This window comes from Nerophis ophidion, linkage group LG24 (genome assembly GCF_033978795.1).
Source record: "Nerophis ophidion isolate RoL-2023_Sa linkage group LG24, RoL_Noph_v1.0, whole genome shotgun sequence".
NCBI lineage: Eukaryota > Metazoa > Chordata > Actinopteri > Syngnathiformes > Syngnathidae > Nerophis > Nerophis ophidion.
In genome coordinates this window covers 7,655,909-7,668,084 of record NC_084634.1, presented here as the reverse complement: position 1 = coordinate 7,668,084, position 12,176 = coordinate 7,655,909, and the positions used below count along the sequence as shown (strand labels likewise).

The window sequence follows — 12,176 nt, the reverse complement described above, 5'->3', positions numbered from 1 at the left end:
GCTCCCTCAGTTGGCACTTTAGAGCACTCTGCTTCTCCAACACATTCAGCGTCGCTTTGGCACTCTGGAGGATGGTGGTCCACTGGTCCTGTGTGTCCCGTGTGATCCGCTCAAGATCCAGTTTTTGGTGCGGCTCGAGTTCCTCGGCACATAAACTCTGGTAGCGTCTCTTCAGCTCTTGAAGTTTAATATCCCCCTTGGACTTGCAGCCCAAGATGGTCTGGGGAGACAATATGTGGTCCAAGGTGACCATCATGTAGAATTTGACCATAGTTCTTTACACAACATAAACCTCTGATGTTCCTGATGTGTTGCCTAACCTGTGCGGTGTGTAGTCTTCCCTCTTCTGTTGATTGACTGGTTAGAGAATCCAGCTGTTGCTGGAGGTCCGAGAGCCAGTGGCTGGTTTCCTGATGGAGGCTTTTGAATTCTGTCAGCTAAAACAGAACGATTGCACGTTGAGGTCCAGAACGACATTCAGGAAAGTCATCAGAAATTCACAATGATCTCACGAGCCAATGATAATGCTTTGTCACCTCCAAAACTCTCCTCTCCATCTCTTGGTTCATTTGAGATCCTATATCCTCTCTTAGTTTTCTGGCGACCTGCAGAACCTCCCTCCAATGCTCCTCCGTGTCTTGGACCGTCTGCTGGACCTGACACTTTCTGCCCTCCTCTACGTCATGACGGTCACAAAGACTCTGGCCCCGCCTCCTCAGGTTGTTCACCTGGCAGTCGCCGTCGGGTTTGGACTGCAGAACATCCTGGAAACAAAGGGAAAGTAAATGGATCCGGTCTTGTGAAACAGGTGTTTGATCAATTCCTATCTTAATCATTAGGCGCCATGGATTTCAGTATAAGGGTAACATTCTGGAAGTTTCCATCCAGCTGCTTTTTAGTAGACCAACCATCTCCCAGTTTACGTTGAAACAAACCTGAACTGTGCGACATCTCTCTTCAGGTGGAGCGTGGATGCTGATAGATTGCAGCTTCCTCTCCTGCTCTCTCACCCACGACTGCGCGTTTTTACTCTGAGTCTCAAAGTCGTCGGCGAAACCTCGCAATTCGGCCTCTTTGCACGTCTGCAGGACGGACCTCCACTGCTGCTCCAGGTCTAACACCAACCGTGTCGCCTCGGGCCTTCTGCTCGCATCCAGGTTCTCCTCCTCCTTCTTCAAGTCCGAAACTTTTGAGTGGCCCTCATGTTCGGAAGCCATAACAGCCTACAAAAGTTTGGAGGGTTATTTTAACAAGGAGTTAAAACAAGAAAAGACTAAGGGCCTGATCTACTTGGATTCAAATACCACGCCTGTTGCGGGTGATCTACTAAGACTGAAAAGTGAGGCAGACCTTCTTATTCAAATGAATTTTTTGCGTGTACTATGTGGCTTACAGCATGGATATACTCATTTCCTGCACATTCATGCAATTATGCTCTTACCTGTGACAACAGCCAGCAGGTGTGTACCACTTTTGTGGGCATTTTAGAAGCAGTCCTGTGGGGCATCTACAATTAAACCACTTTACTTTTGTTTTTACCGTGCTGAAGTTACGCTCTTGGGAGAGTCTGGCACCAAATGTGATTGTGCGCTCCATGGTCAAGACACAGAAAATTTGAAATTGCAAGAGGTTTTTTCCACATAGGGTACATGTTAGAGATGCGCCGTTTGCGGTCTCATCCGCGGATAAACCGCGGGTCGGGCGGTTGACAAGACGAAAAAATAGATTTTAATTAGATTTGGGCGGGTGGCGGTTGAACCATCTGGAAATATTTGATATATATATTTAAGAAACATGGAGTGTTTTATCACTTTTATGCAGATGACTGCCAAATTTATATGCCGATTTCAAAAAGCCACGGCCCCCTGACACCCCTTCTTAACTGTCTATGCGACTTCAAGGCTTGGTTAGCCCAGAATTTTTTAATAATGAATGAGGGAAAAACGGAAATTTTAGTTTTTGGTCCGGCCCTCACTGACTTGGGACCATTGCAAAATGATGTGCGTCCCAAAGTCACCAGCCTTGGCGTCACTATAGACAGCCATTTTAAACTAGACAAACAAGTCAATGGCGTTTTAAAATCGTGTTTTTATCACCTTCGTCTTTTAGTAAAGGTTAAACCGTTTTTATCTTTTAACCTTTTTGAACAAGTCGTGCATGCTTTTATTTCAAGTGGCCTGGACTACTGCAATGCACTTTATGCTGGCATTAGCCAAAAAGCTCTCTCCCGGTTGCAGTTAGTCCAGAACGCGGCAGCAGGACTTTTAACAGGGGCCAGGAAACGCCAGCATATAACCCCAATTCTTCAGAGTTTGCACTGGCTTCCTGTTCATTTTAGAATTGATTTTAAAACATTGCTGTTTGTTTTTAAATCTTTACATGGACTGGCACCTGAATATATCTCGGACCTCATCCAAATTTACATCCCTGCGCGCGCTCTGAGGTCCGAGAGCCAGTTCCAGCTCGTGGTGCCCAAGACCAGACTTAAGACCAGGGGAGACAGGGCCTTCTCTGTGGTCGGCCCTAAGCTCCGGAACACTCTGCCCCTCCATGTTCAAACTGCTTCCACAGTGGAGTGTTTTAAGTCTCGTCTTAAGACCCACTTTTATTCTTTGGCTTTTAACACTACGTGAGTTGTGTGGTCCTCTGTCCTCTGTTGTCCTCTGTGTTTTTTTTTTATACACTTTGATTTCTATTTTACTGTTTTAATTGATTTTACCCTTTAAAATAGTTTTTAATCATATTTGTTTTTATATTGTTTTTATTGGTTTTATTTTTATTCATTTTTTGTTTTATTCAGTCATTGGTGGAGCATAATATTGTTTTTAACATGGCTGTGCAGCACTTTGGAAACGTTATTGTTGTATAAATGTGCTATATAAATAAAGTGGATTGATTGATTGATACATGGTTCTGTGATCAGTATCCTTTGCCATTCAAAGTGCCATTTAAGATCCGTGTCATAAAGCGAAGAAGACAGTAAGAGACGCTATTATTCTCCTGAATGACTGCCGGTAGTCACCCAGATAATAAGTATTAGGGCGTGCTATGAAGCCATTGGCTTTGTCGCCTGCTACAACATTTACGATCTGCTTGTCAGTCCAGCATCATGTTGTGTGTGGCTTCTGCGGCAACATGCACACGACTGCAAGGCATACTGGGTGACACAGAGTACACTAATGGCTGTGATATAAACAATTTTAACACTCTTAGTAATATGCGCCACGCTGTGAAGCCACACCAATTAAGAACGACAAACACATTTCGGGAGAACATCCTCCCAGTAACACAACATAAACGCAACACAACAAATACCCATAATCCTTTGTATTCATGACACTTCCTATTTTATACACCCCGCTAGCAGCAACCCCCCCCCCCCCGTGCTTCGGTAAGGTGGGCGGGGTTGAGGGCGCGGGGGTGTAAAATATATTCAGGAATTATCATGGATGCAAAGGATTCTGGGTATTAGTTGTGTTGCGTTTATGTTGTGTTACTGTGAGGATGTTCTCCCGAAATGTGTTTGTCAATCTTGTTGGGTGTGGTTTCACAGCATGGCGCATTTTAGTAAGTGTTAAAGTTGTTTATATCACAACCATCAGTGCACTCTGTATCACCCAGTATGCCTTTCAATCTTGTACGTGTAATTGCGGAAGCTGCACACAACATGTTGCCGGACCAACGATCGCTTCGCACATGTTGTTGAAGGTGTCTAAGGCAATGGCTTCACAGCACGCCCATATTCTTGTATTTAGGATGAACGCTACTTGATAGTTGCGGGAACGTTAGTGGCTCCAATTGTCATCATTACTCCGTGAAACAGGTTTAAATAGTGCTGTGAGTGGTAAAGGCGGACAACTTCGGATGTATTTCGGCGGGCGGTTGGCGGGCGGGTACGGTCCTGATAAAATGTTGGTTCGGGTGGACGGCGGGTGGATGACGACTTTGGTGATGGGGATGCGGATGATATAAATGCCTATCCACGCATCTCTAGTACACGTTAATATATCGTCTATATAAAAAAAAACACCAAAATGCATCAATTTAATTTGTTTTAATCAGCCCCTTATGTCATCCAACAGCTATAAGATTATAAAATGATGTTGCTGAATAGACATTTATCCCATTTTTGATGGTCCCTATTTGTTGACAAGCATACGTAGGAATGTAAGTTTGCATGTATTTTTCAGATGTGCCAAGTGAAGAAGCAAAATAGTGCTCTCATTCGAGTTTAGGTCATGATAAATCACCATGGGTGTGCAAAATAACATATTAAAGTTAAATTCCCAAAATTTAGATGTGGTGAAGTTATTCTCTGCATTTGACCCATCACCCTAGATCACCCCCTGGGAGGTGAGGGGAGCAGTGGGCAGCAGCAGTGGTGGCCGCGCCCGGGAATCATTTTTGGTGATTTAACCCCCAATTCCAACCCTTAATGGTATCACTGAGCTGTTCCAGTACGGTTTTAAAGCCCTCCACCGCACAGAGTCAGCGCTTCTAAAATTTTTTAACGATATCCTCCTATCAACTGATTCTGGTAAATATGTCGTCTTGGTGCTTTTAGATCTGTCTGCTGCGTTCTACACCGTCGATCAAGCTACTCGTCTTGAGAACTGTGTTGGTATTAAGGGCGCCGCCCTCAACTGGTTCCGGTCGTACCTAACCGACAGGAGTTTCTGTGTAAAAATAGACGGATTTATGTCTTCCATAGCTCCTTTACCACACGGGGTCCCCCAGGGCTCAATCCTTGCCCCAATCTTGTTTGCGCTTTACCTTCTCCCCCTTGGTTCTATTTTTAGGAAGTATGGTATCGCATTTCATTTTTATGCCGATGTTTGCCGGATCTATTTTCCCATGGCACAAACTAACACGGTTCAACGTCTCATTGACCGCCTGCACGACATCAAAGGCTGGCTTTCAGCTAACTTCCTGAGTCTAAATAAAGACAAAACAGAAGTTATGTTGTTTGGTCCAAGTCGCTCTCCCTCCCCCAACGTTGACCTCGGCACTCTGACCCCGTATCTCAGCGACTGTGTCACAAACCTGGGGGTAAAGTTCGACCCAGATTTTAAATTCGAAAAACAAATCAGCAGCCGTCATTCAAAAAAGCTTTTATCAATTACGCCAAATAGCGAAAGTGAAACCGCTTCTGTCAGGACATGATCTCGAGAAATTAATCCACGCCTTTATCTCGAATCGTTTAGAATACTGCAATGCCCCGTATGTCGGCATTAGCCAGGCCTCCCTCGCCCGCCTGCAGCTCGTCTGCTAACACAGACCCGCAGACGTGAGCACATCACCCCTATATTAGCGTCCCTTCACTGGCTCCCTGTGCGTTATCGAATCAATTTTAAACTCCTTCTATTTGTTTTAAATGTCTAAACAACCTCGCGCCAACATATCTCTCTGACCCCCTTCCGCCTTACTGCCCCACCCGATCCCTAAGATCAGCCGATCAGCTGCTACTGACGGTCCCTGACACAAGGCTGAAGCTTAGAGGTGACAGAGCTTTTGCCGCTGCTGCTCCCAAGCTCTGGAACGACCTACCTCTGAGTGTTAGACAAGCCTCCTCTCTTCCTGTTTTTAAATCTCTCTTAAAAACATACTTTTATTCCTTGGCTTTTAACACTAAGTGATATCCATCCTGCAATGGCGCCCCATTATACACCTGCTGTGAACCTGTTTTTATGTTTTACTTATTTATTTATTTTTGATCATGTTCTGTTTGTGATGTGTTGTTTGCTCGGTTCCCGTTTTATCTTTTAACCTGTCCATTGTACAGCACTTTGGCTACCCCTGGGGTAAATGTCCATCCATCCATCCATCTATCCATCATCTTCCGCTTATCCGAGGTTGGGTCGCGGGGGCAGCAGCCTAAGCAGGGAAGCCCAGACTTCCCTCTCCCCAGCCACTTCGTCTAGCTCTTCCCGGGGGATCCCGAGGCGTTCCCAGGCCAGCCGGGAGACATAATCTTCCCAACGTGTCCTGGGTCTTCCCGGTGGCCTCCTGCCGACTGGACGTGCCCTAAACACATCCCTAGGGAGGCGTTCGGGTGGCATCCTGACCAGATGCCCGAACCACCTCATCTGGCTCCTCTCGATGTGGAGAAGCAGCGGCTTTACTTTGAGTTCCTCCCGGATGGCAGAGCTTCTCACCCTATCTCTAAGGGAGAGACCCGCCACCCGGCGGAGGAAACTCATTTCGGCCGCTTGTACCCGTGATCTTATCCTTTCGGTCATGACCCAAAGCTCATGACCATAGGTGAGGATGGGAACGTAGATCGACCGGTAAATTGAGAGCTTTGCCTTCCGGCTTAGCTCCTTCTTCCCCACAACGGATCGATACAACGTTCGCATTACTGAAGACGCCGCACCGATCCGCCTGTCGATCTCACGATCCACTCTTCCCCCACTCGTGAACAAGACTCCTAGGTATTTGAATTCCTCCACTTGGGGCAGGGTCTCCTCCCCAACCCGGAGATGGCACTCCACCCTTTTCCGGGCGAGAACCATGGACTCGTACTTGGAGGTGCTGATTCTCATTCCGGTCGCTTCACACTCGACTGCGAACCGATCCAGCGAGAGCTGAAGATCCCGGTCAGATGAAGCCATCAGGACCACATCATCTGCAAAAAGCAGAGACCTAATCCTGCGGTTACCAAACCGGAACCCCTCAACGCCTTGACTGCGCCTAGAAATTCTGTCCATAAAAGTTATGAACAGAATCGGTGACAAAGGACAGCCTTGGCGGAGTCCAACCCTCACTGGAAATGTGTTCGACTTACTGCCGGCAATGCGGACCAAGCTCTGGCACTGATCGTACAGGGAGCGGACCGCCACAATAAGACAGTCCGGTACCCCATACTCTCTGAGCACTCCCCACAGGACTTCCCGAGGGACACGGTCGAATGCCTTCTCCAAGTCCACAAAGCACATGTAGACTGGTTGGGCAAACTCCCATGCATTATTTATTTATTTTTGATCATGTTCTGTTTGTGATGTGTTGTTTGCTCGGTTCCCGTATTATCTTTTAACCTGCCCATTGTACAGCACTTTGGCTACCCCTGGGGTAAATGTTAAATGTGCTTAATAAATAAAGTTGATTTGATTTGATTTAATGCTGAGTGCCAAGCAGGGAGGTAATGGGTTCCATTTTTATAGTCTTTGGTTTGAACTCACAACCTACCAAGCTCAGGGCAGACACTCTAACCCAGGGGTGCCCATTACGTCGATCGCGAGCTACCAGTCGACCGCGGGGGGTGTGTCAGTCGATCTACAGCCAGGCTTTTAAAAAAAATAGACCTAAAAATTAGTGATCATCAATCTTCACCAAGACGTCACTTAAATGACATTCACGGTACCGGAGGGTCTTGTGAGATGACGCTGGCTGCTGCAAGATCAGTATTAGGAAAATATGAACGAGAGGAAGGCGATAAACAGTTTTTATTTCAACAGACTCTCGCGCCGTACCTTCCGTCAAAACTCTAAAGGCCGACTGCACATTTCCTATCTTCACAATAAAAGCCCTGCTTCATGCTGCCTGCGCTAACTAAATACAGAGTCTCGGAAAACTGGCGTGCACAAGCGATCCTTCAGAAAGCTGGCGTGCACATCACTGGTGCACGCCAGCTTTCCGAGACTCTTATTTTTTTAGCGCAGGCAGCATGAAGCAGGGCTTTTATTGTGAAGATAGGAAATGTGCAGTCGGCCTTTAGAGTTTTGACGGAAGGGACGGCGCGAAAGTCTGTTGAAATAAAAAGTGTTTACTCGCCTTCCTCTTTGTCATTTTTTCATAATAATGAACTGGCAGCAGCCAGCGTCATCTCACAAGACCCTCGGGTGCCGTGAATGTCAATCAAGCAAGCTACGGAATTTGCCGCCAATGTTTTTCTTGTAAAGTGTATGGAAGCTGGATGAATTAGATGCCAAAAACCGGCGTTATCATCATTACTGTCTGATTCCAATCAATGCAAGTCATCAGAATCAGGTAATACACCAACTTATATTCTTGTCTTTGTGAAAGAAAGACATCTATATGTGTTACACATGCTTGTATTATCATTAAACACATTTAACTTGTTTACAAAAATGTCTCTTTCGTAAATAAATAAATATAAATGATATATATATAAATGAGGTAGATCCCCTCGAGTTTGTCAATTGAAAAGTAGCTCGCCTGCAGAAAAAGTGTGGGCACCCCTGCTCTAACCACATAACTAATTCTTCTCCTCGCAGTGTTGAGGGTGTTCCTGATGATCAGTATGTATTTTGCATATTCGTGAAGACAGACACACTGAATGGATTGTCTCACTAAAGAGAGACAATCTTCAGCGCAGAAGTTTAGTAGAGAGAGAAGAGAATAATATTTATATAGCGCTTTTTTCCTCTAGTGACTCAAAGCGCTTTACATAGTGAAACCCAATATCTATTAAGTTACATTTAAACCAGTGTGGGTGGCACTGGGAGCAGGTGGGTTAAGTGTCTTGCCCAAGGACACAACGGCAGTGACTAGGATGGCGGAAGCGGGGATCGAACCTGCAACCCTCAAGTTGCTGGCACGGCCACTCTACCAAGCGAGCTATATGGTAGATCAGCTTAGTGTGCTATCAAGTTTGCTTACGAATATGTCAACACACCTGTGTAACTTGCAGTCTTTCCTGGAGCAGCATGTGACTTCCTAGCGACAGCAGCTTGTGCCTCTGCTCCCGGATCCAAGACTGGGTGGCCTCGATGCGACTTCGGAGTCCAGCAACCTCCTTGTCGGCAGCGGCTGCTGTCTCCACCTCCTCGGCAGCCTTCGTGACCGTCTCCCATTGCCCTTCTCTTAGTATTATTGTGTCCTGGATCTCCTTTCGAAAGCCTTCATCCAAGTCCGCACTGTTGCATAGACTTTGGCCCTGCTCCTTAAGGTTCTGGAGCTTAGACCCCAAGTCCGTTTTAGTGAGTAGAATGTCCTGAAACCAACACACAACATGCAAGACATGGAGATGTTATTGTTATTATGCGATTGCATGATTAATATTAGTTTGATGTTCGCCATATTTAGGACGAGGCTCACTTAACGAGTCAACAAGATATTCGAGGATTTCAACTCACATGCCACTTTTCATCCGTGCAACCACCAGGAGACTGAATGTCCACAGCCAAGTCGCTGATCCAGGACTGCAAGCTGTCACTCTGGACTTTGAACGCATCCAATTCTTGGTGTAGGCGAGTTTGCTTCTCCGACTTGTTTAAAGTATCTTCAGCAGCCTGGAGGACAGCTTGCCATTCGTCCTCCACGTCTCGAAGCGACTGCCGGACTTGCTGTTTCTTGCTCTGCTCCAACTGCTCCTGCTCGCAAAGACTCTGGCTCAGGCATCGAAGCTGGTTCACCTTGGAGTCTCCCTCTGGTTTTGTGCTCAGAAGAGCCTGATGGCCGAAAATGAGAATTGTTCTGTTCAGCTTACTCGTAATTACACCGAACAAAAATATAAACGCGACACTTTTGTTTTTGCTTCCATTTTTCATGAGTCGAAATCAAAAGTCTGAAACTGTCTATATACACAAAATCAGTCAATCAATCAATGTTTACTTATATAGCCCTAAATCACTAGTGTCTCAAAGGGCTGCACAAACCACTACGACATCCTCGGTAGGCCCACATAAGGGCAAGGAAAACTCACACCCAGTGGGACGTCGGTGACAATAATGACTATGAGAACATGTTACTGTGAAAGATCAATCCATAATGGATCTAACACAGTCGCGAGAGTCCAGTCCAAAGCGGATCCAACACAGCAGCGAGAGTCCCGTTCACAGGAAACCATCCCAAGCGGAGGCTGATCAGCAGCGCAGAGATGTCCCAGCCGATACACAGGCGAGCAGTACATGGCCGCCGGATCGGACCGGACTCCCTCCACAAAGGAGAGTGGGACATAGAAGAAAAAGAAAAGAAACGGCAGATCAACTGGTCTAAAAAGGGAGAAAAAGACCTAGTCCTATATGCCGATCCACTGCATCCCAAGCATGCTCAATGGGTGACATGTCCGGTGAATAGGCTGACCATGAAAGGACCGGGATGTCTTCGGCTTCTAGGAATTGTGTGGAGATCCTAGTCCCGTTCACAGCGGAGCCAGCAGGAAACCATCCCAAGAGGAGGCTGATCAGCAGCGCAGAGATGTCCCCAGCCGATACACAGGCGAGCAGTACATGGCCACCGGATCGGACCGGACTCCCTCCACAAAGGAGAGTGGGATATAGAAGAAAAAGAAAAGAAACGGCAGATCAACTGGTCTAAAAAGGGAGAAAAAGACCTAGTCCTATATGCCGATCCACTGCATCCCAAGCATGCTCAATGGGTGACATGTCCGGTGAATAGGCTGACCATGAAAGGACCGGGATGTCTTCGGCTTCTAGGAATTGTGTAGAGATCCAAGTCCCGTTCACAGCGGAGCCAGCAGGAAACCATCCCAAGAGGAGGCGGATCAGCAGCGCAGAGATGTCCCAGCCGATACACAGGCTGCGAGCAGTACATGGCCACCGGATCGGACCGGACTCCCTCCACAAAGGAGAGTGGGACATAGAAGAAAAAGAAAAGAAACGGCAGATCAACTGGTCTAAAAAGGGAGAAAAAGACCTAGTCCTATATGCCGATCCACTGCATCCCAAGCATGCTCAATGGGTGACATGTCCGGTGAATAGGCTGACCATGAAAGGACCGGGATGTCTTCGGCTTCTAGGAATTGTGTAGAGATCCTTGCAACGTGGGGTCATGCATTGTCATACTGCAACATGAGGGGATGGTCTCTGGTGAATGGCACAACAATGGGCCTCAGGATCTTGTCACGGTATCTCTGTGCACTCAAAATGCCGTCAATGCACTTGCCTTCATTGTCCATAATATACGCCTGCCCGTACCAGAACCCCACCCCTACCTCGGGCCGCTCCCTTTACAACGCTGACATCAGCAAACCGCTTATCCACACGACGCTATCTGCCCTGAACAGTGAAAACCGGGATTCAACGAGGCGACACGGTAAAGAATCTGGGTATTATCTTCGACCCAACTCTCTCCTTTGAGTCACACGTTAAAAGCGTTACTAAAACGGCCTTCTTTCATCTCCGTAATATCGCTAAAATTCGCTCCATTCTGTCCACTAAAGACGCTGAGATCATTATCCATGCGTTTGTTACGCCTCGTCTCGATTACTGTAACGTATTATTTGCGGCATTAAAAGATTACAGTTGGTACAAAATGCGGCTGCTAGACTTTTGACAAGAACAAGAAAGTTTGATCACATTACGCCTGTACTGGCTCACCTGCACTGGCTTCCTGTGCACTTAAGATGTGACTTTAAGGTTTTACTACTTACGTATAAAATACTACACGGTCTAGCTCCCTCCTATCTTGCCGATTGTATTGTACCATATGTCCCGGCAAGAAATCTGGGTTCAAAGGACTCCGGCTTATTAGTGATTCCCAAAGCCCAAAAAAAGTCTGCGGGCTATAGAGCGTTTTCCGTTCGGGCTCCAGTACTCTGGAATGCCCTCCCGGTAACAGTTTGAGATGCTACCTCAGTAGAAGCATTTAAGTCTCACCTTAAAACTCATTTGTATACTCTAGCTTTTAAATAGACTCCCTTTTTAGACCAGTTGATCTGCCGTTTCTTTTCTTTTTCTTCTATGTCCCACTCTCCCTTGTGGAAGGGGTCCGGTCCGATCCGGTGGCCATGTACTGCTTGCCTGTGTATCGGCTGGGGACATCTCTGCGCTGCTGATCCGCCTCCGCTTGGGATGGTTTCCTGCTGGCTCCGCTGTGAACGGGACTCTCGCTGCTGTGTTGGATCCGCTTTGGACTGGACTCTCGCGACTGTGTTGGATCCATTATAGATTGAACTTTCACAGTATCATGTTAGACCCGCTCGACATCCATTGCTTTCCTCCTCTCCAAGGTTCTCATAGTCATCATTGTCACCGATGTCCCACTGGGTGTGAGTTTTCCTTGCCCTTATGTGGGCCTACCGAGGATGTCATAGTGGTTTGTGCAGCCCTTTGAGACACTAGTGATTTAGGGCTATATAAGTAAACATCGATTGATTGATTGATCTGTGCCAGACGTCATCGAAAGTGAGCATTTCCCCACTCAAATCGGTTACGACGAGAAACCGCAGTTAGGTCGAGACCCCATTGAGGACG

General features: G+C 46.8%; 1 protein-coding gene across 1 annotated transcript in view; it reads right to left on the bottom strand.

Annotated features, from left to right (window-relative positions):
- Nucleotides 1–12,176, bottom strand: part of syne2b (spectrin repeat containing, nuclear envelope 2b) — a 408,840-nt gene that overhangs the window by 275,053 nt on the left and 121,611 nt on the right. The window contains exons 42-47 of the mRNA XM_061886295.1: nt 9,096–9,410; nt 8,636–8,953; nt 936–1,223; nt 537–764; nt 321–437; nt 1–220 (exon numbers count right to left, since the gene is read on the bottom strand). The exon at nt 1–220 is cut by the window's left edge and continues 107 nt beyond it. Coding sequence (XP_061742279.1) covers nt 1–220; nt 321–437; nt 537–764; nt 936–1,223; nt 8,636–8,953; nt 9,096–9,410 — 1,486 coding nt within the window. The remainder of the gene's footprint in view (nt 221–320; nt 438–536; nt 765–935; nt 1,224–8,635; nt 8,954–9,095; nt 9,411–12,176) is intronic.